This window comes from Apodemus sylvaticus, chromosome 2, assembly GCF_947179515.1.
Source record: "Apodemus sylvaticus chromosome 2, mApoSyl1.1, whole genome shotgun sequence".
NCBI lineage: Eukaryota > Metazoa > Chordata > Mammalia > Rodentia > Muridae > Apodemus > Apodemus sylvaticus.
The window spans coordinates 46,815,312-46,836,485 of NC_067473.1; the positions used below are offsets into that span (position 1 = coordinate 46,815,312).

Consider the following 21,174-nt stretch of genomic DNA (forward strand, 5'->3'; position numbering starts at 1 on the left):
ATATCTGACTCTTTTTAGGCAACAGAATAGATTTCAGGATATGCCAACAGATCATGTTTTTGTTAGAAGCCCGTTTAGTCAACAACAAGATGCAAAGCTCCTTCTGTCTTGTGCTCCAATGACTACTGTCACATTAAACAGTGATGTCATGGTTAACAGAGTCTGAACATCACACAGAGCCCATAAATGTTATTCAACAAGCATTTGTTTGATTTTTTTTCTATCCATTCCTCTAGACTAGTTGCCCAACATTTTGAACACATTTTTATAGTCAGTGTATACAGTTTACTCATTTTTGCCTAATCTGATTTTCTCTTCAAAATGAACTATTTGGATGAATAAGAATTTGTTTTACACAAATTTAACAAAAGATGCAAGCTGTAACATCATATTTTATAGTAAATAGTGCTAATGTTAAACTCGAATAAAAAGGCAGGTGATTTATATGTAAATGAATTAGAGTAAGTTTCATAATCTCTCTAGTAATTGATCTGAGCTATTTTGTGCACATTTAAATTCGTTATGTTTAATAAGGTCTAATGGTTCCTACAAAACTAATATCTGAGTGTTTTTAATTTTTGTTAATATGGATTGTCCCGTATCTGTTGTCAGGGAAAACATAAAATTGTTAAAAATGTTTGATCCTTATTGGTCAGGTATTTCTCTTTTCCTCACAAATATTATTTCACCTACCTTGGATATAGAATGCAGTTAAGAGATGAACATTTTGGATAGTTTTGTGTATGTAGTTGTCTATTAAATGTGGTGGTAAAAAACAATCCACCCTTTGGTAAGCCCCTTCAAAATTCATTCCATGTGATGAGATGATCTGACTTGCTCATGTCTGCTAAAAAGTAACTCTGTAGAAAACATAACTTTTAAACTGATTGTAAGACACTTTGGGTGTGGTGAACTGTGCCAAATCACAACAGTCTCTTGTTCAAGGTTTGTGTGAGTTATTCAAATCACAATGTAGATATATTTATTAATGATATAATTTTGTCAACCAAGTGGGTCCATTTTTTTTATTTGTGAAAGCCACAGCCAGTGGGAAGAAAGAATAAGTGAACACAGAGAAAGCAGGACAGGTCAAGGATGGTGCTAAAAGGAACACCCTAAAGAAACCTCACTGTGGCAAAGCAGGTGCACAGGCAGGTGAGCAGGCACATGTGCAGGCAGATGTGCAGGCAGGCTGCCCATTCATCTGCTTCACTCCAGAGTCTTAGGGCCCCTTCTTTTAAGGAAAAGAAGATTCTTCTCAAATTGATTTTAAGTTGAAGAAATAAAGACATTATTTTGCTTACTAAAAAAAAAAAAGAAAAGAAAATCTAAGGCAAACAAAAACAATATATGTTGTACTCAGTCCTTGTGAGCATTTCCAAGCTAGTCTGTCTAAACTAAAAACAAACAAACAAACAAACAAAACACTAGACCAAAAGAACTATCTGATTAAAGTGGGCAGTGCAATGCATTTTAGTGCTTTTAAGAATTTCTTTGGTGACTAAGAGTGCTAGGTGGCTTTTTCTTTTGCTTATTCAACAATTTCCTATCTTTAGAGAACAGTGTGCCCAAACCATTTTCAGCCTATTTTTAAATCAAGTTATTTTATTTTTGTTTTATTTTGCATGTGTATGTGTGTGCATGTTATGCAGGCACATGTACATATATATTTGCATGTACATGTGTTTGTATATGTGTGTAGATATGCATGCAGATGTGTATGTATGCATATGTGGCAAGATTTGAGGTTCATTTTTGGTGTTTTCCTCAATCTCCTTCCCTCAAATATGGGGTCAAAATTGAACCCAGGTCTTGCTGAACCCATGCTTCCCAGTTCAGCTGTACTGCTCAGCTTGCTTTGAGGATTTCCAAGTCTCTGCCTTCTGATCTTCTCAGATTCCATACAGGCTACCATATCTACCACTATCCAATTTACATTATTTTCTAATCTGTGTATAGACATTTTCTTTGCAGATATATCTTTTAAAATATCATTTCAGGCATTGATGTTTTATTTTGATGAATTCCATGTTAACCATTTTTGTTGCTGCTTATGACTCGCTATTAGGTCTAAGAAGGCAGATCCCTAACCTGTAGTCATAAAGACTTACCATGTAAATATTCTTCTAAAAGGATTGATCTAGCATGGGAAGGGAATATAAGGACAGAGAAAAAGGAGGGAGGTGATTGGAGAAGGGATGGAGAGAAGAAGGTTTATGGGACATATGGGGAAGGGGGATCCGGGAAAGGGGAAATCATTTGGAATATAAACAAAGAATATAGAAAATAAAAATATTTAAAAAAAAAGTTTCCAAAGATGAATGTTTCACAAGGCCTGACCTGAGAGTTTGTTGCAGAGCTAGAAAGATCAAGAGTCTAGTTCAGGAAGGGACACATTCCTCAGGATAGACCGTTGACCACCTACCTCATTTCCTAGAGACCAATCAGTTTAAAAGTTACACTGCTCTGCCAATCACTTTGTGTCTAATGGCAGCTGCCCTGGGGACTGTCTAAAGGCCTGCTGGACAGGCAGCACTTGGTTGGTCTCTCCTCATGTGCGGGGCGGCCCCCTAGCATGCTGGATTAACTAAAATTGCATTAAAAAAAAGTCTACTTCTTGAACTAAGAAGGAACTAACAGTGTAATGCAGTGGGATAAAGAACCTAGAAATGATTTCTTATGTTTGTGATCAAGTTTGAGACTACAGTCCCAAGTCTTTCTCATGAACAGACAATATCATTTCAACAAATGGTACTAGGGATTAAGAGATGCTCTGTTGGCCCTTTTTCTTCATCACACACACACACTCACATATACACACACACACACACACACACACAACTCAAAGAAGATCAGATCAGAGATGCCTGGGAGATGGCTCAGCAGGCATTGACTTTAGTCCCTGGCATCCACATTGTTGGAAAGAGAGAACTGACTCCCATAATTTGTCATCTGTCCTCCACACACCTGTGCTCCCGGCATATGCATGCAAAATAAGCAAGTGAAGAAAATAAGTGAAGAAAATTAAAAAGAGATCATATACTTAGATGAGGGAAGTAAAGCCATAAAGTTCTTTAAAAATATTTCAATGTGTCTCTAATATAATTTTTAGTAGAAAATTAAGTGTCTACCTGTGCTTTGTACAGACACTGAGAAAAAGGGGTTTGGCAGAAGAATAACAAATGGTAAAGACTGAGTCCCTTCCAAGTTTCACCTCTAATTTACTAGATGGCTTTGATTATGTCACTTCTGACCTTTGAATATGTTTCCTCTGTTTTCCATTGGGTGACAGGTGTAAGGTCATTTTTAAGTGTGCCATGAGACTTTCTTTAGGTAATCTTTTGGTGAACACTTAATGTTATTTTGTATTTGTATGAGGACTCTGAAAAGGGATATAATTACACATTTCCAGCTTTTAATTCCAAATACTGTGAAAGAAAGGTGTAAATTAAATAATCAGATTACCATTGATTGATGGAACCTATGTCTACAAGTTTAAAACAGTCATCACTTTTTTCAGCATGGCGGAGTGATAATTAGCAGAAGACACAGTTATCAACACTTAGCACGTAGACGTGAAGACACTCACTGCTTAGTCTGAACAGATGGAGCATAGAGACTTAGGCTTCTCGTACATTAAGTAATATGCCTTGAAATTGTTTTCCAGATGTGTTAAGGTATAATTTACATGAGCCACATCATAAGTTTATAAGATGCAAAAATACTTCCATGGGAGAGATTTGTAAATAGCTCTTTTTAAATAAGGAAAAACTACCAAAAAAAATACAGCATTTTAAAAGGGTTAGACTGTGAAAAATACAAAAATTTTGTGCAGTAAAAGGACACATCATCAATAGTTGTGCAGGATTAGAACATTCCATATATACAGTTGTTTCCCGTGGAAAAGTAGGGCTAGGAAATATAAATTAAGTTTATATTTATGGGACCTTAGAGATAACTAACAACCCTGAATATAGGCTTCCCCTACCATATTACCTTCAAGAAGAATATCATATCCACATAAGACTGCAGTGTAAAATGTACCTAAACAACTATTCAAGTTTAATTATTTCCTCATTCAAGATTTTTGGTATGATTTACAAAGGTTTGGGAAAATTAATGCCAAATATTATCACCAGGCCACATGACTTCAAAGCTAACTGAAGATTTCATTACATATTTGAAGCTAGCAGAATCAATATTAATCAAATTTCTATAACACAGATTAGCAATATGACAAATTACAAGGTCAATGGTTTTATTTACATTTTTATATTCTATTAAATGCTTTCTCTTCCCCCATCCTCTCAGTAACTGACACATCCTCTGTTCATCTGCTTAACCATGTATCTAGCTTTTTGTTGTTTTTGTTTTGTTTTGTTTTGTCTTTCCATCTAGCTTTTTAAAAATTGTATATTCCTTCTGTATCTTTCAAACATTTTGAAACTTCAAGTTTTCTTACTGGAGGTCCAGACAACAGAATCTAGCATGCATCTGAATGGCACTTAGTAGGTAGAATTTATTTACTACTTCAAATCCATCTAATTCAACAAACACTGAGTACCTTTATATTCTTGTCACTGTATTAAGAGTTGGATTTATGTGAAATCAAGGGACATAGCCCTATCTTTTAAAAAAATATAATAAAGATATAGCAAAGAACAACTATATTATGAAATAATCATCATAAAAAAACAGCTATTTAAAGTAATTAAAATGCTATGATGCCCCGGAACTCAAGATCATTTTTGAACTCAATACCTATTTTTTTCAAAGTAGTCTTTTATAGATATCTAAAACTGAAATTTTGTGTCAGGTAGAGTGGATAGAAGAATTGATTGATGTTCATGAATCTGCTTAGGAGATGAGAGCTATTTCACAGAGCAGATACCTCTGAGTTGTCCTGAAGCTTAAAGAAAATGTTTGAGTCCCAAGGAGAATCATATTTAAAGTAGACAAGGGATACTGGTTGTCAAAAACAAGGCAATCAAGTGCCAGCTATTTATGCAGATTATTGGACTATAAATATCAAATTAGAAAGTGAGAGAAAGAAAGGACCACACATAAATACATTTAAATATTAAAACATGGATTGCATAATCTAACAACTATATAAAAATTTGAACTAGAACCAGTAGATAAGTCTAGCAAGAAGATTGCTACTAATGGAAAGGCAGGCACATTGTTATAGCAGGAAGACCTACTTTTTTTGTATCCTTTGGCAATATTCATGGGAGAATGGGCTTTAAGTTAGTAGAAAAAAAGAAATGTTTAGCAACTAAACACAATTTGTGACACCGAGCCTCTTGTTACTGAAAAATTCCCAAACTGAACCTAAGCTAAATACCAGGGATGATGTTAAATGATTCGTGTACCAGCTGCGAATTGCATGAAATCACAGAAGGCGTGCTCCCAGTTCATCTTCTCCATGTCAGTGTCAGAAGATGCTAACCGTAGTTGCATGCACAACCATCTTGTCCAACTGCTCCAGTGTTGGATTCAGAGTCACTCATGTGTGCCACCATTAACAGTTTCTTTTTCCTGGGCCAGGTTCTTTCCAACTTTCCCATTCACTCCTCATTTGACTACAGACTCTGCTTCCTAAGATGAAATTGGTCTCCTGGGGTCTTTGGCGCCTGCTTCCTTATCCACTCGGCTGCTTTCTCTGGAAAACACTCTATGCTCTCTCACTCTCGTTTCTCAAGGGTTTATATTCTCAGAGCCAAGAACCTTGCTATGAACACTGTTGCTTCATGTTTTTCTTTTCTATTGACACTGACATTATAAAATAAGTTATAAATACACAATTTTACACTACATTCAATGGAAAGGTATCTTGGGGTACCAGCAACGTGTTGGCACTGATGAATAACATTGTAGTAATTACCTATTTTGAATGATTGGTTTATATTTTGGTGGAGGAGACTAAATATACATGTAAAACAATAAAACAATAAAACCAAATGTATAAGCTTCCTAACTTAAGATGATTCAACCATTTTTGCCTTTAGACACTGACAAGGGAGTTCACATTCAGTAGAAATTGTACCTTAAATTTTGAATTTGATACATCCCACTGGACTTGTCACTTGAAGTTTATTCTTCTCTTGAGTTGCTGGGCAGTGATAATGATTCAAAATTTCCAGTCAGCTGCATTGTCATAGAAGCAAATAACCAGCACTCTGGCTTGTACCATGTTGCTAAGTTATGCTGGGGTGGGGGTTGGGTATGTACTTAATGCATTTTCAGCTCATGACATTTTTCCTCTTAACAATGGCTTTATCCAGATGTAGTCCCATTATAAATAGAGAAGGAGTTTCATTTTTTATAGTGACATGCCACAGAACAAACAAGGGGAACAAAGATATCCAGGGCCCTCTGAGGAATTGGGAGGATGCAAAAATAATGGGAAAAAGGCCTGTGGGTAGCAGAGAGAGAGAGAGAGAGAGACAGAGAGAGAGACAGAGAGAGACAGAGAGAGAGAGAGCAGGAGAACTGAAGCCTGCTGGATGAAGGGGTTACAGGCAGTGAAGTAACAAAGAAGGGTGAGAGCTAGGACCTTCCATCCCTTTCCTGAGATAACAATATGATTTTAATAAAGATGGGAGGCCATTCAAGAACTGTATCCAGGGAACGGATTTCCTAGAAATATACTGAGATTTAGGAGGTCACTGAATAAGAACAAATGTCACGTTAAAGCTCATTAGGATTAATACCACGGAGCTTGAAGCTTTAAAATGGAAAATCAGATTAACATTTTCCTGTAGAGAGATATTTCTGTGGAAACTCAACCATTTGTGACTAACTTAAATAAAATAATGTACATCAAAAAAAGAGTCATTAGCGGTTTTAATTACCTAAATCTCTCAAATTACGGGATGGCTTGCTTTATTGGAGAGCAGCAGTTGTGTCTTTGCTCTGCTCCACACTGTGTAATGTGCTCTCACCAGATGTTACTCTTATTATCTGAATGAAAATAGATGCAGGTGACATCGTAGGTCACAATTGTCATTGCTTCTAAATATATTCATTCTCCAAATGCTCATCAACAAGACTAGCATCTGTCAGAAATAAAAATCACTTCTAGTTTTGCTTGTGTGTTCATTATCCTCTTAAGTTCCACTACTGCTGTATTCTTGAAGAGTAAAAGCTGCCTTCCCCTTTTCTCACAGTGATGCCACTGTGGAATTTCATTTCTATGTAGACATAGCTTTTCTGACCAGCGGAATATGTTCCAGAGGACATGGTTGTTTTAAGAACACTCCATGGGCACTATCTTTACTTTCAACCCATATCCTGCCAAGGTGGCAAGACACCTTGGTATATGCCAAATGTGGGAGAGTGTCTGAGGCACTGATGTTTCCTATGTCTGCAAAGTAGTATTTGGTACCGACCATCCCTTCAAATGCTACCTCTGCTTGTCTGATGTCTGCTCACTCGTTTGCATCTGGTGCTGGTAAAAATCAGATAAACTCCGTGACATGAAAGTCTTCCTTATTTCTGCTTTATGAAAACAGATGAACATGCAATAGTTACTCTCCTGGTCATGGATCCATGTTTGTTGTAATCTTGATACTTCCATTGAAATTTTCAAGAAGCTTGGATATCATCTTCTTATGTGTTTTTTTTTCTTTTTCTTTTCAGAAAATGTTTCCAGACTGCTCACTTTTATTTAGAAGATAATACATCCCCTCGAGTAATCTCTACACCACCAACACCCATCTTTCCAATTTCAGGTAATGACCTAGTGACTGCTTATGAGGATTTTGAATATGCCAAAAGCAAAAAACAGTGAAGGAAGGTTTGCCTTTATTGGAATATTTTCCAAATATCTATAATACACATGAGTAAATATTTATTACTAAAATGTTATGCAAATAAGGAACAAAAAAATACCTCAGCATAATTCTGGTCTTAGATGAGACTGAATCTTGTCAGGACAGATGACACAACTCAACATATATCTCCCAAGGTACTCTGGGACAACCACGTCCATTCATTAACATAACTTATGGTTTGGAGAAGATGTTGTTGTTTTTTTTTTTTTAGCTCAAAGGAATGGTGTGGTTTCTTGTCAGTTGACTCCAAAATATTTAAATCATGCTCACTGCTTTCAGTAGTGGGAAATGCTCTCAGTACTGTCAGTTTTATAAAAATCCTAAGCCCATCCTAGTTATTTAAGACCACAAATATGAATTTTTCTTTTGTCAAGTCAGGAGCGTCCCAAGTGGAAATCCATAGATATGTGTATTTTTAATGTTACCCTCACCTTTATAAAAAAAAAAAAGAAGTGTTATATCATGTCAGTCAACTAGTCTTATATACTATTCTCATTGATTTCAAATATTCTTAGTCACAGAGATGATATGACAAACTGATTTATAATTATCCTGGTACAATATGTAGAAAAATCACTAGCAATAATATTAGTTGAAAATAATTATCCTAGTTGGGTTTCTCTTGTTGGTATTAAAAACCATGACAGGAAAAAAAAACTTGTGGGATTGTAGGAGGAGGTTTACTTTAGCTTACAGTTTATATAGTTCATCACTGAGCAAAATCAGGACAGAACCCAAGGTAGTCAACTGGCGGTAGAAATTCAAACAAAGAACATGGAAGAATACTACTTACTGGCTTACTCTCCATAGATTGCTCAGTTTGCCTTTATATATATATATATACAATCGAGGACCACTTTCCCACAGGTGGTAGTATGCACAGTAGGATGGGCTCTCTCCGATAGATAATTAATTTAGAAAAAAATCCCCATAGGCATGCCCAAAACAGTCTGATGAAAGCAATTCCTCACTGGAAGTTCTCTCATCCGAGGTGACTCATTTGTGTCAAGTAAACAAAAGCTAACCAGCACAATAAGGTTTTCAGTCATTTCTTTTTTTTAAAAAAATAGATATTTTCTTTATTTATATTTCAAATGTTATTCCCTTTTCTGGTTTTCCCTCCAAAAACCCCCTATCCAATCCTCTCTCCCCCTGATCATCAACCCACCTACTCCCACTTCCTTGTCCTGACATCCTCCCTCCCCCATACTGGGGCACTGAGCCTTCTCAGGACCAAGGGCCTCTCATCCCTTTGATGTCCAACAAGCCCATCCTCTGCTACATATGCTAGAACCATGGGTCCCTCCATGTGTACTCCTTGGTTGGTGGTTTAGTTCCTGGGAGCTCTGGGGGGTACTGGTTGGTTCATATTATTGTTCCTCCTATGGGGCTGCAAGCTCCTTCAGCTCCTTGGATCCTTTCTCTAGCTCCTCCATTGGGGACCCTGTGCTTAGTCCAGTGGTTGACTGAGAACACCCACCTCTGTATTTATCAGGTACTGGCAGAGCCTCTCAGGGAACAGCTATATCAGGCTCCTGTCAGCAAGTGCTTGTTTGCATCCACAAAGTATCTGAGTTTGGTGACTGTATATGGAATGGATCCCCAGGTGGGGCAGTCTCTGGATGGTCTTTCCTTCAGTCGCTGCTCCACACATTGTCTCTGTATCTCCTTCCACCGGTATTTTGTTTCCCCTTCTAAGAAGGACCAAATTATCCATATTTTGTTCTCCCTTCTTCTTGAGGTTCATTTGATCTGTGAATTGTATCTTGGGTATTCTGAACTTCTGGGCTAGAGCTAAACAAAGAATTCTCAACTAAGGAATACAGAATGGCTGAGAATCACCTAAAGAAATGTTCAACATCCTTAGTCATCAGGGAAATGCAAATCAAAACAACCCTGAGGTTTCATCTGACACCAGTCAGAATGGCTAAGATCAAAAACTCAGGTGACAGCAGGTGCTGGCAAGGATGTGGAGAAAGAGGAACACTCCTCCACTGCTGGTGGGGTTGCAAGCTAGTACAACTACTCTGGAAATCAGTTTGTCATTTTTTCAGAAAACTGGACATAGTATACCAGAGAACCCAGTTATACTACTCTTGGGCATAGGACACGTGCTCCACTATGTTCATAGCAGCTTTATTTATAATAGCCAGGAGCTGGAAAGAACCCAGATGTCCCTCAACAAAGGAATGGATACAGAAAATGTGGTACATTTGCATAATGGACTATTAATCAGCTATTAAAAACAATGAAGTCATGAAATTCTAAGACTTTCATTCATTTCTACTGTGGTAGAGGAAACCTACACAAAAATGGTCAGACATGTGGGCAGGAGAAAAAAGACAGAAATAAAGCTAAAATGTAGTTTCTGTAATAGTTAGGGTTTCTATTGCTGTTATAAAACACTATGACCAAAAGCATCTTGGGGAAAGGGGGGACTAACTTCATCTTACAATGCTCAGATCACACTCTATCACTGAGAGAAGTCAGGGCAAGAAATCATGGCAGGAACTCTTGAAAGCAAGAACTGAAGGACAGACTGTAGAGCAACATCACCTACTGGCTTGCTCCCCATGGCTTGCTCAAACTGTTTTCTATAAAACTCTGTTCATATACACAATGTATGTACAACTCACCATGGGTTGGGCTCTCCCACTTCAATCAATAATCAAGAAAATGACCAACACACTTAGCCAATCTTAAAGAGGCATTTTCTCAATCTAAATTCCCACTTCCCAAACGGCTGTAATTTGAGTCAAAATACCATAAAAATAACCAGGACAATTGCCCCCTTTTCAACTTGACATCAAAACACATAACCATCATATTATAACATTCCCCTCCTTGTTATGGCCAAGATATCATGTTCATATGAATAAAAAGTATAAAACATTTTAATTTCAAAAAGTTCCAGTCTTTAAAAACTCAAGACTCTTTAAAAAAAAATCAGTCTCTTTCAAAGTTTGAAGCCTCTCTAAAATATCCAAAGCAACTCTAAATTTCCAAAGGTTTTTCGACTGTAAGCTTCCAGAAAATTAATAAGTAAGTTGCATTCTTCTTATTTCAAAAAGGAAGAACAAGGCACAGTTAGAATCAGATCAAGGCAAAAACCAAAGTCTAACAGTATAAAGCTCAGCGTCAAACTTCTCAGATTATGATGTTCTGGACTCCAAAGGACCTGGGCAGCTCCACTTCTCTGACTCAGTCATCCACAGCACATGCAACTTGTCTTGTAGGCTCAGCTTGGCTTTGATCCACACCCATTGCTATCCTTGAAGGTGATCTCATGGTAATGGCATCGCCAAAGTGCTAGAGTCTCTGCTACAGCTGGGCCTACATTCCTACCTGGTCCCTCACTGTGCCAAGCCTCAACTTCTCTTTTTGAATCCTTAAATTCTTCAAAACTAGTACCACCTGGGAAACTCTTACATGTTACCAAGTTTGGCTGCTAGCAAAGGAAGAGTCTAGGTCTATTCTGAACTACAACTTCTGCCTATTGATCCAAAGAAGTACTAGAAGATTTTTGTCTTAGGGACACTGGTGTCTTCTTAATCACAGACAATTTTCTAGCCTGAGATGACCAGAACCACAGATTCCTCAATCGAAATATTAAAACATTCTTTTTTTTAAATATTTTTATTTTCTATATTCTTTGTTTACATTTCAAATGATTTCCCCTTTCCCGGACCTCCCCTCCCCATATGTCCCATAAACCTTCTTTTCTCCATCCCTTCTCCAATCACCTCCCTCCTTTTTCTCTGTCCTTATATTCCCTTCCAATGCTAGATCAATCCTTTCCAAAATCAGGACCCTCTCCATACTTCTTCATGGGACTCATTTGTTATGCAATTTGTGCCTTGGGTATTCAGGGCTTCTGGGCTAATTAATATCCACTTATCAGAGATTGCATTCCATGTGTATTCTTTTGTGATTGGGTTACCTCACTTAGGATGGTATTTTCCAGATCAAACCATTTGCCTAAAAGTTTTGTGAATTCATTGTTTCTAATTGCTGAGTAGTATTCCATTGTGTAAATATACCACATTTTCTGTATCCATTCCTCCTTTGAGGGGCATCCGGGTTCTTTCCAGCTTCTGGCTATTATAAATAAGGCTGCTATGAACATAATGGAGCATGTGTCTTTATTGCATGCCGGGGAATCCTTTGGGTATATGCCCAGGAGATGTATAGCAGGGTCCTCTGGAAGTCTCATGTCCAGTTTTCTCAGGAACCTCCAGACTGATTTCCACAGTGCTTGTACCATCTTGCAGCCCCACCAGCAGTGGAGGAGTGTTCCTCTTTCTCCATATCCTCGCCAACACCTGCTGTCTCCTGAGTTTTTGACCTTAGCCATTCTGACTGGTTTAAGGTGAAATCTCAGGGTTGTTTTGATCTGCATTTCCCTAATGACTAATGATGTTGAGCACTTCTTAAGGTGCCTCTCTGCCATCTGAATTTCTTCAGGTGAAAATTCTTTGTTTAGATCTGTACCCCATTTTTTAATAAGGTTATTTGGTTCCCTGGGGTCTAACTTCTTGAGTTCTTTGTATATATTGGATATTAGCCCTCTATCAGATGTGGGGTTGGTGAATATCCTTTCCCAATTTGATGATTGCCGTTTTGTCCTTTTAACAGTGTCCTTTGCCTTACAGAAACATAATTTTATGAAATCCCATTTGTCAATTCTTGATCTTAAAGCATAAGCTATTGGTGATCTGTTCAGGAACTTTACCCTTGTGCCCATGTCCTCAAGGGTCTTCCCCAGTTTCTTTTCTATTAATTTCAGTGTGTCTGGTTTTACATGGAGGTCCTTGATCCACTTGGAGTGAAGTTTAGTACATAGCAGCCCTATTTATAATTGCCAGAAGTTGGAAAGAACCCAGGTATCCCTCAACAGAAGAGTGGATGCAAAAAATGTGGTATATATACACAATGGAGTACTATTCAGCCATTAGAAACAATGAATTCATGAAATTCTTGGGCAAATGGGTGGAGCTGGAGAATATCATACTAAGTGAGGTAACCCAGACTCAAAAGATGAATCGTGGTATGCACTCACTAATAAGTGGATATTAACCTAGAAAACTGGACTACCCAAAACATAATCCACACATCAAATGAGGTACAAGAAGAATGGAGAAGTGGCCCCTTGTTCTGAAAAGACTCAGTGAAGCAGTATAGAGCAAAATCAGAACAGGGAAGTGGGAAGGGTTGGGTGGGAAAACAGGGGGAGGGAAGGGGACTGATGGGACTTTTTTGGGAGTGGGGGTCCAGAAAAGGGGAAATCATTTGAAATGTAAATAAATATATCAATAAATTTAAAAAAAAAGCAATTCTCAAATTTATCTGGAATAACAAGAAACCCAGGATATCTAAAACTATTCACAACAACAAAAGAAATTCTGGAGGAATCAGTATCCCTGACTTCAAGCAATACTACAGAGCAATAGGGTTAAAAACTGCATGGTATTGGCACAGTGACAGACAAGTGGACCAATGGAATAGAACTGAAGATCCAGAAATGAATCCACACACCTATGGTTACTTGATCTTCGACAAAGGAGCCAAAAACATCCAGTGGAGAAAAGATAGCCTTTTCAACAAATGGTGCTGGTTCAATTGGAGGTCAGCATGCAGAAGAATGCGAATTGATCCATTCTTATCTCCGTGTACTAAAACATTCTTAAGAAGAGTCCTTAAGGGACTTTCAAATTTCCCTCTGAAACTTCACTTTTTTTTTAGTTGAGGTTTCTATTGCAGTGACAAAACACTGAAACCAAAAGCAACTTGGAAAGGAAAGGGTTTATTTGATCTTAACACTTCCAGGTAATAATAGGCATCATTGAGTATTAAAACATTCTTAAGAAGAGTCCTTAAGGGACTTTCAAATTTCCCTCTGAAACTTCACTTTTTTTTTTTTAGTTGAGGTTTCTATTGCAGTGACAAAACACTGAAACCAAAAGCAACTTGGAAAGGAAAGGGTTTATTTGATCTTAACACTTCCAGTTAATAATAGGCATCATTGAGTGAAGTCCGGGTGGGAACTCAAGGCAGGAATCTGTAGGCAGGAACTGAAGGAGAAGCCATGGAGAAACCTTTCTTACTGGGTTGTGTCTCATGGCTTGCGCAGCCTGCGTCCTTCTACAAGTGCACACCAACAGCAAAGGGGTTGTACCACCCACAAAGGACTGGCATCTCCCACCCATTTCAATCATGAATCAAAAAAATGTGTGGGCGGATTTGCCTATAGACCAATGCTATAGAGATGTCTTCCCAGTGCTCAGGAGTCCCTCTTCTCAAATGACTCTAGGTATGTTGAGTTGACATAAAACTTAAGACAGACCATTTCTGATCATATGCGTTTGTGTGAAAATGTGTTTCTTAATATTGGGGTGCACACATACACATGTACCCCCAAAACAAACACCATAAATAATGGTTGCTGTACTATGGGAGGGGGAGGATAGGAATACCAAGAATTTATAGTTGTTTGAACCTTTCCAGATATTGAATAATTTAATTTTTTCATTGTCTATTATATCAACATTTACACAGACAACAACACTCAGAAAGCAGAATCGTTAAGATGCGAACACACCTTGACCCTGGAGTTTTCCTCTGGAGCCAAAATCACAGCCATTTATGTGATTACATTATACATTATAACTTTTCAGAACACAAAGGGCTAAGGAAAAAAAGGACACATCTTTCTCCAGAGTCTAGCCAGATGAGTGGAGTCCTCACCCTTCATCAAGATGACTTCTCTTTGCAATAGACAGTGACCATTTGACATCACATCAATTTGTTATCCTAACACCTGTATGCCCTGAAAATATATTTATACAAGTACTATTATACATTCTGAGCAACTTATATCTGTGTGTTTAAAAGTACACACACACACACACACACACACACCACCACCACCACCACCACCACCAGAATTACAACTGATCAAAATGCCAAGCTGTGATCCCAGTTCCCACTGACGAGTCTACACACAATTCTGGCACCTCAGGCTCAGGTATCATTGTGAGAGATGTAGTAGGAGGATTGTAAGAGCCAGAGGAACAGGGAGCCTGTTGTAAGACTGTGTCTCTAAGATATGACAAAGCTGCACACAAACATCTCATCAACATGATTGCCTAAGTATGAGCTGAAGAAGGGGAACAGCAATAGACATGTTAGCGTAGATGACAGAAGGCCCATGGGGCCTCAGTCCTACAAAAATAACTACAGACAACCAAGGAACAATGAAACCTGGTGAAATAATCTTTTTCAAGGAAGAGAATATCACATCAATTTGTTATCCTAACACCTGTATGCCCTGAAAATATATTTATACAAGTAATACTATACATTCTGAGCAACTTATATCTGTGTGTTTAAAAGTACACACACACACACACACACACCACCACCACCACCACCACCACCACCACCACCATCAACAACAACAACAATTAAAAAAGTGGGCAAGGCAGGTGTACATGGGAGGATTTAGAGGGAGCAAAATGATGGGAAATGATATAATCTCAAAAGATAATATATGTATGTATATATTATATATAATATATATATTAAAAGAAAGGGAGATTTTTTTAAAGAAATATGCAAGCAGAGGAAGAAGAATAAAAAAATAGAGAAGAAACAGTGACAACATTTTCTAAACCAGGGCAAGAAACTAGGCTTGTCTTCCCTGTGGTCATTTATGAGTCTTGTTTCAAACTGTAGATGCTCCACAAGTTGCCGCCAGAGACCTGGATTCTGCATGGTGTTATCTTCTGAAATCCCATTAACAAAATATCAGAAAAGCAATTGTTTACTTCACATTTTTCTTTATGCCAGAATTTGTTACATAAAATATGTATTATTAATTTTGTTCTTTCTATACATAGAAGCTGCTTCCTGTTCTAGCTTGTATTAAGACTATAAGGTTACTTTAATAGAGTGTTGACCCTTTAACAGTTTCAGACTGCAAACTCTCAGATGTCTGTGGAATTGGGATTATCTTCACTTCCAAACATCTGCTTTACATACCCCATTATCATGGGCTGTATATTAGCCAGAGTCCAGCATGATCTGTTACTACCAATTAAATACAGTAATTCAAAATCGAGAACTTGTCTAAGACTTGTTTTGGATGTCAAAAGAGCAGTAACCAAAGACAGGTCATCTCACTCACTCAGGTCTGGAGCAACCACCCTTGATCATGGAAGTGTTTTCTCTTCGTGTAAAATTAGGAAATGAAGATATATCCCTGTTTCACGTGCAGACCAATTATCAAAGGACTTGCCAGAATACTTGGTGTGTCTGCAGTGCTGGGTTAGCTGGGCATGAGGGTGGGGGACCTGTGGCTCTAAAGGACATTCATAGGAACTAATGATTTAGGCGTGACAAATCATTTTTGTTTTCTTCCCTAATTATAAATGCTACTTTCAAGCACAATTTTTGCATAGGTGTGAAGGTGAAATTACACCTAGGTGCTTTGCAAGCTCCACTGGCTAATTCAATGTTAGTATTCAGGTCCGCCCACCTGAGAGGAAGAGCAGATGGAGTTTAATTTCTTTTTTCAATCAACGAATTCTTAGTAACTGAAGCTTAAAATTTTTAGAAGGCCGAAATGCTGAACATCTGTTAATGTAAATAACTATTTCTGGTGAAATATGTTTGACGTTTCCTTATTAGAAAGATCACTGGTAAAATCATATACTGCGAACTACTAAGTTTAATCTCAGAAAATCTTTCCTAGAAAAGGAAAGGAAAGTGCAGGGCTAACTGCTTAAAGTAATTTGCCCCTTTTCAAATTTGTTACAAGTTAACAAATTCATGGCTTCATTTACATAGGACATTTTCAAATGAAAATTCTTGCAGGTTTACAGATAAAAAGCTCCAAAGTTGTTCTTAAATTATCACTTATATTATTAATGAATACCCTTCATATAAATGCTTTCTCTTACATGTAGAGAGAAGGAAGAAATCTTTTCAAGCGTAAACATATACATATCTTCTCATAAAAATAAGATATTAAACCATGTAACTTTATATAATTGTAATTGCACTGTACTAGATTAAAAATTTAGCTGGGGATTATGGGACAATGCCTCAAATCCCACACTTGAGAGACTGAAGCAGGATGGAGAATTTAAGTCTAGTCAGTGTAATAGGACATATTTAAGGCCAGCTTTTATATTGTGAGCCCATAAATACAAATAAATAAACATATATTAAATAAGTAAATTAATAAATAATTTCTGCATAACTTTTTGCCAGAATTTATAGACAATCTTTATTCATATTAAACACAATTGTCCAAAACAAGACGACTGCATTGTTAAGAAGTACGGCTTTAGGGTTATTTATAAACTAAAATAAAAAGAAATTAGTTTCTCTTTAGAGTATATAAGGAAAAATGTATAATTAAATCCAATTCTATAATATATATATATATGTAAATATATATATATATACACACACACGCACACACATATATATAGTTGTTAATTGCAGTTTAGTTATCATGGTTAAAGTTTGCATTTATTTTAAGCGATACTTTATAGTGGAAGAGACAGCAATTTCCACTGTTATCGTTTCTAATGTGTTTATTTTATTCACATAGATGATATTGGAGCAATTCCAATAAAGCATTTTCCAAAGCACGTTGCAGATTTACATGCAAGTAATGGATTCACTGAAGAATTTGAGGTATGATTTAAATATGTCTGTTCTAATAATATCAAATGTAATAAATGTCAACGATTTAGCACACAGCTAAATTTCATGATGTAAAGACATTGAAACCACCTTTGTTTCTAGGAAAAAATATGGTATGCATTTCATGATTACATCTGGGCTTAGGAGATGTGTTTTAGTTACTTAGAAAGCGTGGCTTACTTAGTAACTTAGAAGCTTGGCTTTCTGTTTTAAAAGTGAGCATGCACTAGTAAAAGAAACATACATAAGTGGAACTCCTCTCCCATTAGATACATATTGGTAAGGTTCTTTTCTTAAAACCTAAATAAGTAATAGTGATTTCTTTTCTAAGTAACATAAAGTATACTAAATTATTAAACCTGATGATTTTCAGCAAAACTATATGAAGCCTACACCAACACAGAGAAGCATTTAGAAATGTTTGTTACACAAGGTAAAATCACATGCAGTTTCCAAGAAAACGTATATTTCTAAAATCATTTGAACATTATAATCAATAAAATATTTTCTAATTACACTGTTAAATGCTCTTAGAAGAAGTAGAAAACTTTGCTACAAGTGTGTCACACTGACCTGTCACTGAAGTATACTTCTCAAAATAAAGAGTCACATGTCCTGGGTTAAATAATAAAGACCACACACACACACACACACACACACAAGTAGCAGCCATCTCTGAGAGTTACAAGTTACTGGCCAGGGGCTTCATAGTCAATTTTATTCAACTCCAGGATTCACTATATGGGATCATATAAAAATAATGGATGCAATTAAACTTCATAGAAATGAATTCATTAACAACTGATAAATAGCAAGGCTGGCCTCTCATATCCTTTCCAGGAACCTCAACATCAGGAAGCAGTGGTCAGCCTCTCCCTCCCACCACCCAGTCACTCCAGCTGGGAAGCACCACTCTCTATATTACCTTTTTATCTCTTCTTCCCTCCCTACCACCTCAACATTCCCTAGAACTCTCTCTCTCTTTAAAGGTTTTGGAGCTCTGGCCCTGATCTCAGGATTTGTTGTGCCTTGATCTATTCCCTGTGTACCCAACAACTTCTTACACACAACAACAACTTCCTAGGAGTCCTGTCAATCAAGACATAGATAGGGAGGGAAATGGCCACAGATTAGAAAGCTTTCAGAAGATTAGATGTGAAATGTGCTATAGCATAAGGAGTCTCATATTTAAAGGATCGCATTTGCTCTCTTAGAATCAGCCGGAGGTTCCTGAGATACAGTGTTGCTGCAGTGTTAACAGCACTGTTAATGACAATTACTCCTGTTGGAAAACATCAGGGTTTTGATGTTGAAAAACCTCAAATAGAGCTATAATTCAACAGGGGGATATGGGCAATAAATGGCTGTGACATTCCACATGCACATACACAAAAGCAAATTCTAAGCAAAAAAGAAAGATTTATAGTTAACACTGTCTCAAGGACAGTCATTGATTCATATCTATCAAGCAAATCCTGAAATTATTAAACAGTCCATGCATAGGATGAAATTAATCTAATAACCACATTTCCACTCAGAAATTTCTCCTAATTCCATCGCTTTTTAACTAAGTCTTATTTAAGAAAATTTCTCATTAACTGAATAATTACCTTAATAACTAATAATGCTACACCTTTTAAGTGGTTCATATACTAGACTGTTTTTCGGCATTCAGATTGTCTCGTGGCCTAAGAGGCCTTCAGAGCTCTTAGAGGGAGGGGTTGGAGCACTTGGTGGAGAGGTTAGGTTTGGGTTTTACTTTGTCCGAAATTACAAGGCTTTGGTTTTATTATCTCGGTTCTAAATATTTATGAATTATAAATCGATTGTTTAGATGGGGAACACTTCTGGACAAGTCTTTAGTCCATTTTAATAGAAAGTTAGCCAAACTGTTTTGCCAAGCTCATTAAAGTTTTTTTTTTTAACAATTCTACTAGTCAAATCTATACAAAGTAATGCTTTGTAGATTTTGTTTCAAAACAATGGTGTTATTTAGTCACAGATTAAGACTCATTTAGGAGTAGGTAATGTTTTGAAAACCCTAAATCTGTTATAAACCACCTAACAGGAAGCGAATTTATTCCATAAAATAACTCAAAATATGTATCACTAATTCGGAGTTTCAAATAGTGCTATTGAAGTCAATTCAAACATCTTTGTACTTAAGCCAATTACTGTGACAGAATGGGTCATGGGATATGTGGTTCTTATCATTTTAAATATCTATTATACTACATCTGCATCTCCATTTAAACATGCTGGTTTTATCATTTACATAATTAAGGTTCCAAATTATGTGACATTTTGATTTGTGTGCAACTGTTTGAAACATTCTGTTGTGTTAGTATGTGACAAATGTATTTATTGCATGATCATAGTTTTCCATTGTGAACCTAATATGAACACTTTCTTTTCTCATTTGTCGTGTGCTGTGGAATTTGATTTCTTTACTTTTTTGGCATTCATTTCCTCATTAGACACTGAAAGAGTTTTACCAGGTAAGGCATTATTTCACTGCATTTCCTTTTAGCCAAGAAGTAGTTGTAACATGTAAATATGTAATATATATATACATCTATATGTATATATATATATATACATTTTTGATAGACCATTTTATTTGTTTTGTCTTCCTTATATTTAAAGGCACTAGTTTTAAAGAATTTATGTTAAAAGGCGATGCATGCCTTTTTTTTTTCCAGGAAGTACAGAGCTGTACTGTTGACTTAGGTATCACAGCAGACAGCTCCAATCACCCAGACAACAAGCACAAGAACAGATACGTCAATATCGTAGCCTGTAAGTATGTTCTTAGCTCAGAGAACCGCAGCCTCGTCGTTGCTGTCCTGTCAACCAGTGTTCTTCCGCTGTTTGCCAACGGACTTCAGAGGACTGTCTCGAGGCCTGTGTGATCAGGGAAGAGAATCTTCTGCCTGCTAACCCTAGCATGACACTAGGGTCACTGCAGCACGTGGTTTCTTTTATGCAGAATGATCTTCAGTTTTAATCCAGTCCTTTCCTTGGGCCCCAGAGCCTGTTTTACTCTAACCGCAGTTTTAGCCATTGTCTATAGTTCACACTCCAACTTCTGCTGACGATCCACTTGCTCTGAGCGTGTTTACTGACCAGCTGAGATTCTCTGGGTTTCCTCTTTCGGCTCCTACCGGTGCTTGCTTCCAGCCTTTCTTGGAATTCTTCCTGAGGCTTTTGCACAGAATCTACTGAAGATCCTCTTTACATCCCGCCTCCCACCTTTTCCTAGCTGCATTCTTTCTCTAAAGAACAGGCTTCTATGAGATAATAGCAAAACAAAACAGAACAGAATATAATAAGATAAAACAGAAACTATCACATCAAATTCAGACAAAGTGAACCAAGAGAAGGAAAAGAGCCCAAGAGAAGCCACAAAAATTAGAGACCCACTCACCCTGACACTCAGGAGTCTCATTAAAAACACTGAACTGGAAGCCATGATATATACACAGAGGCCCTGGTGCTGACCCATGCAGGGCCCGTGCTTGCTGCTTCAGTCTTTGTGACTTCATGAGTTTTGCTCAGTAGATTTAGAAGGACTCATTCTCCTAGCATCCTCTATCCCCTTGGCTCTTTCATTCTTTCTGCC

At 37.2% G+C, this 21,174-nt stretch overlaps 1 protein-coding gene across 1 annotated transcript in view; it reads left to right on the top strand.

Annotated features, from left to right (window-relative positions):
• Positions 1-21,174, top strand: part of Ptprz1 (protein tyrosine phosphatase receptor type Z1) — a 161,325-nt gene that overhangs the window by 112,934 nt on the left and 27,217 nt on the right. Inside the window, exons 14-17 of the mRNA XM_052172827.1 lie at positions 7,645-7,736; positions 17,458-17,543; positions 20,030-20,050; positions 20,255-20,351. Coding sequence (XP_052028787.1) covers positions 7,645-7,736; positions 17,458-17,543; positions 20,030-20,050; positions 20,255-20,351 — 296 coding nt within the window. The remainder of the gene's footprint in view (positions 1-7,644; positions 7,737-17,457; positions 17,544-20,029; positions 20,051-20,254; positions 20,352-21,174) is intronic.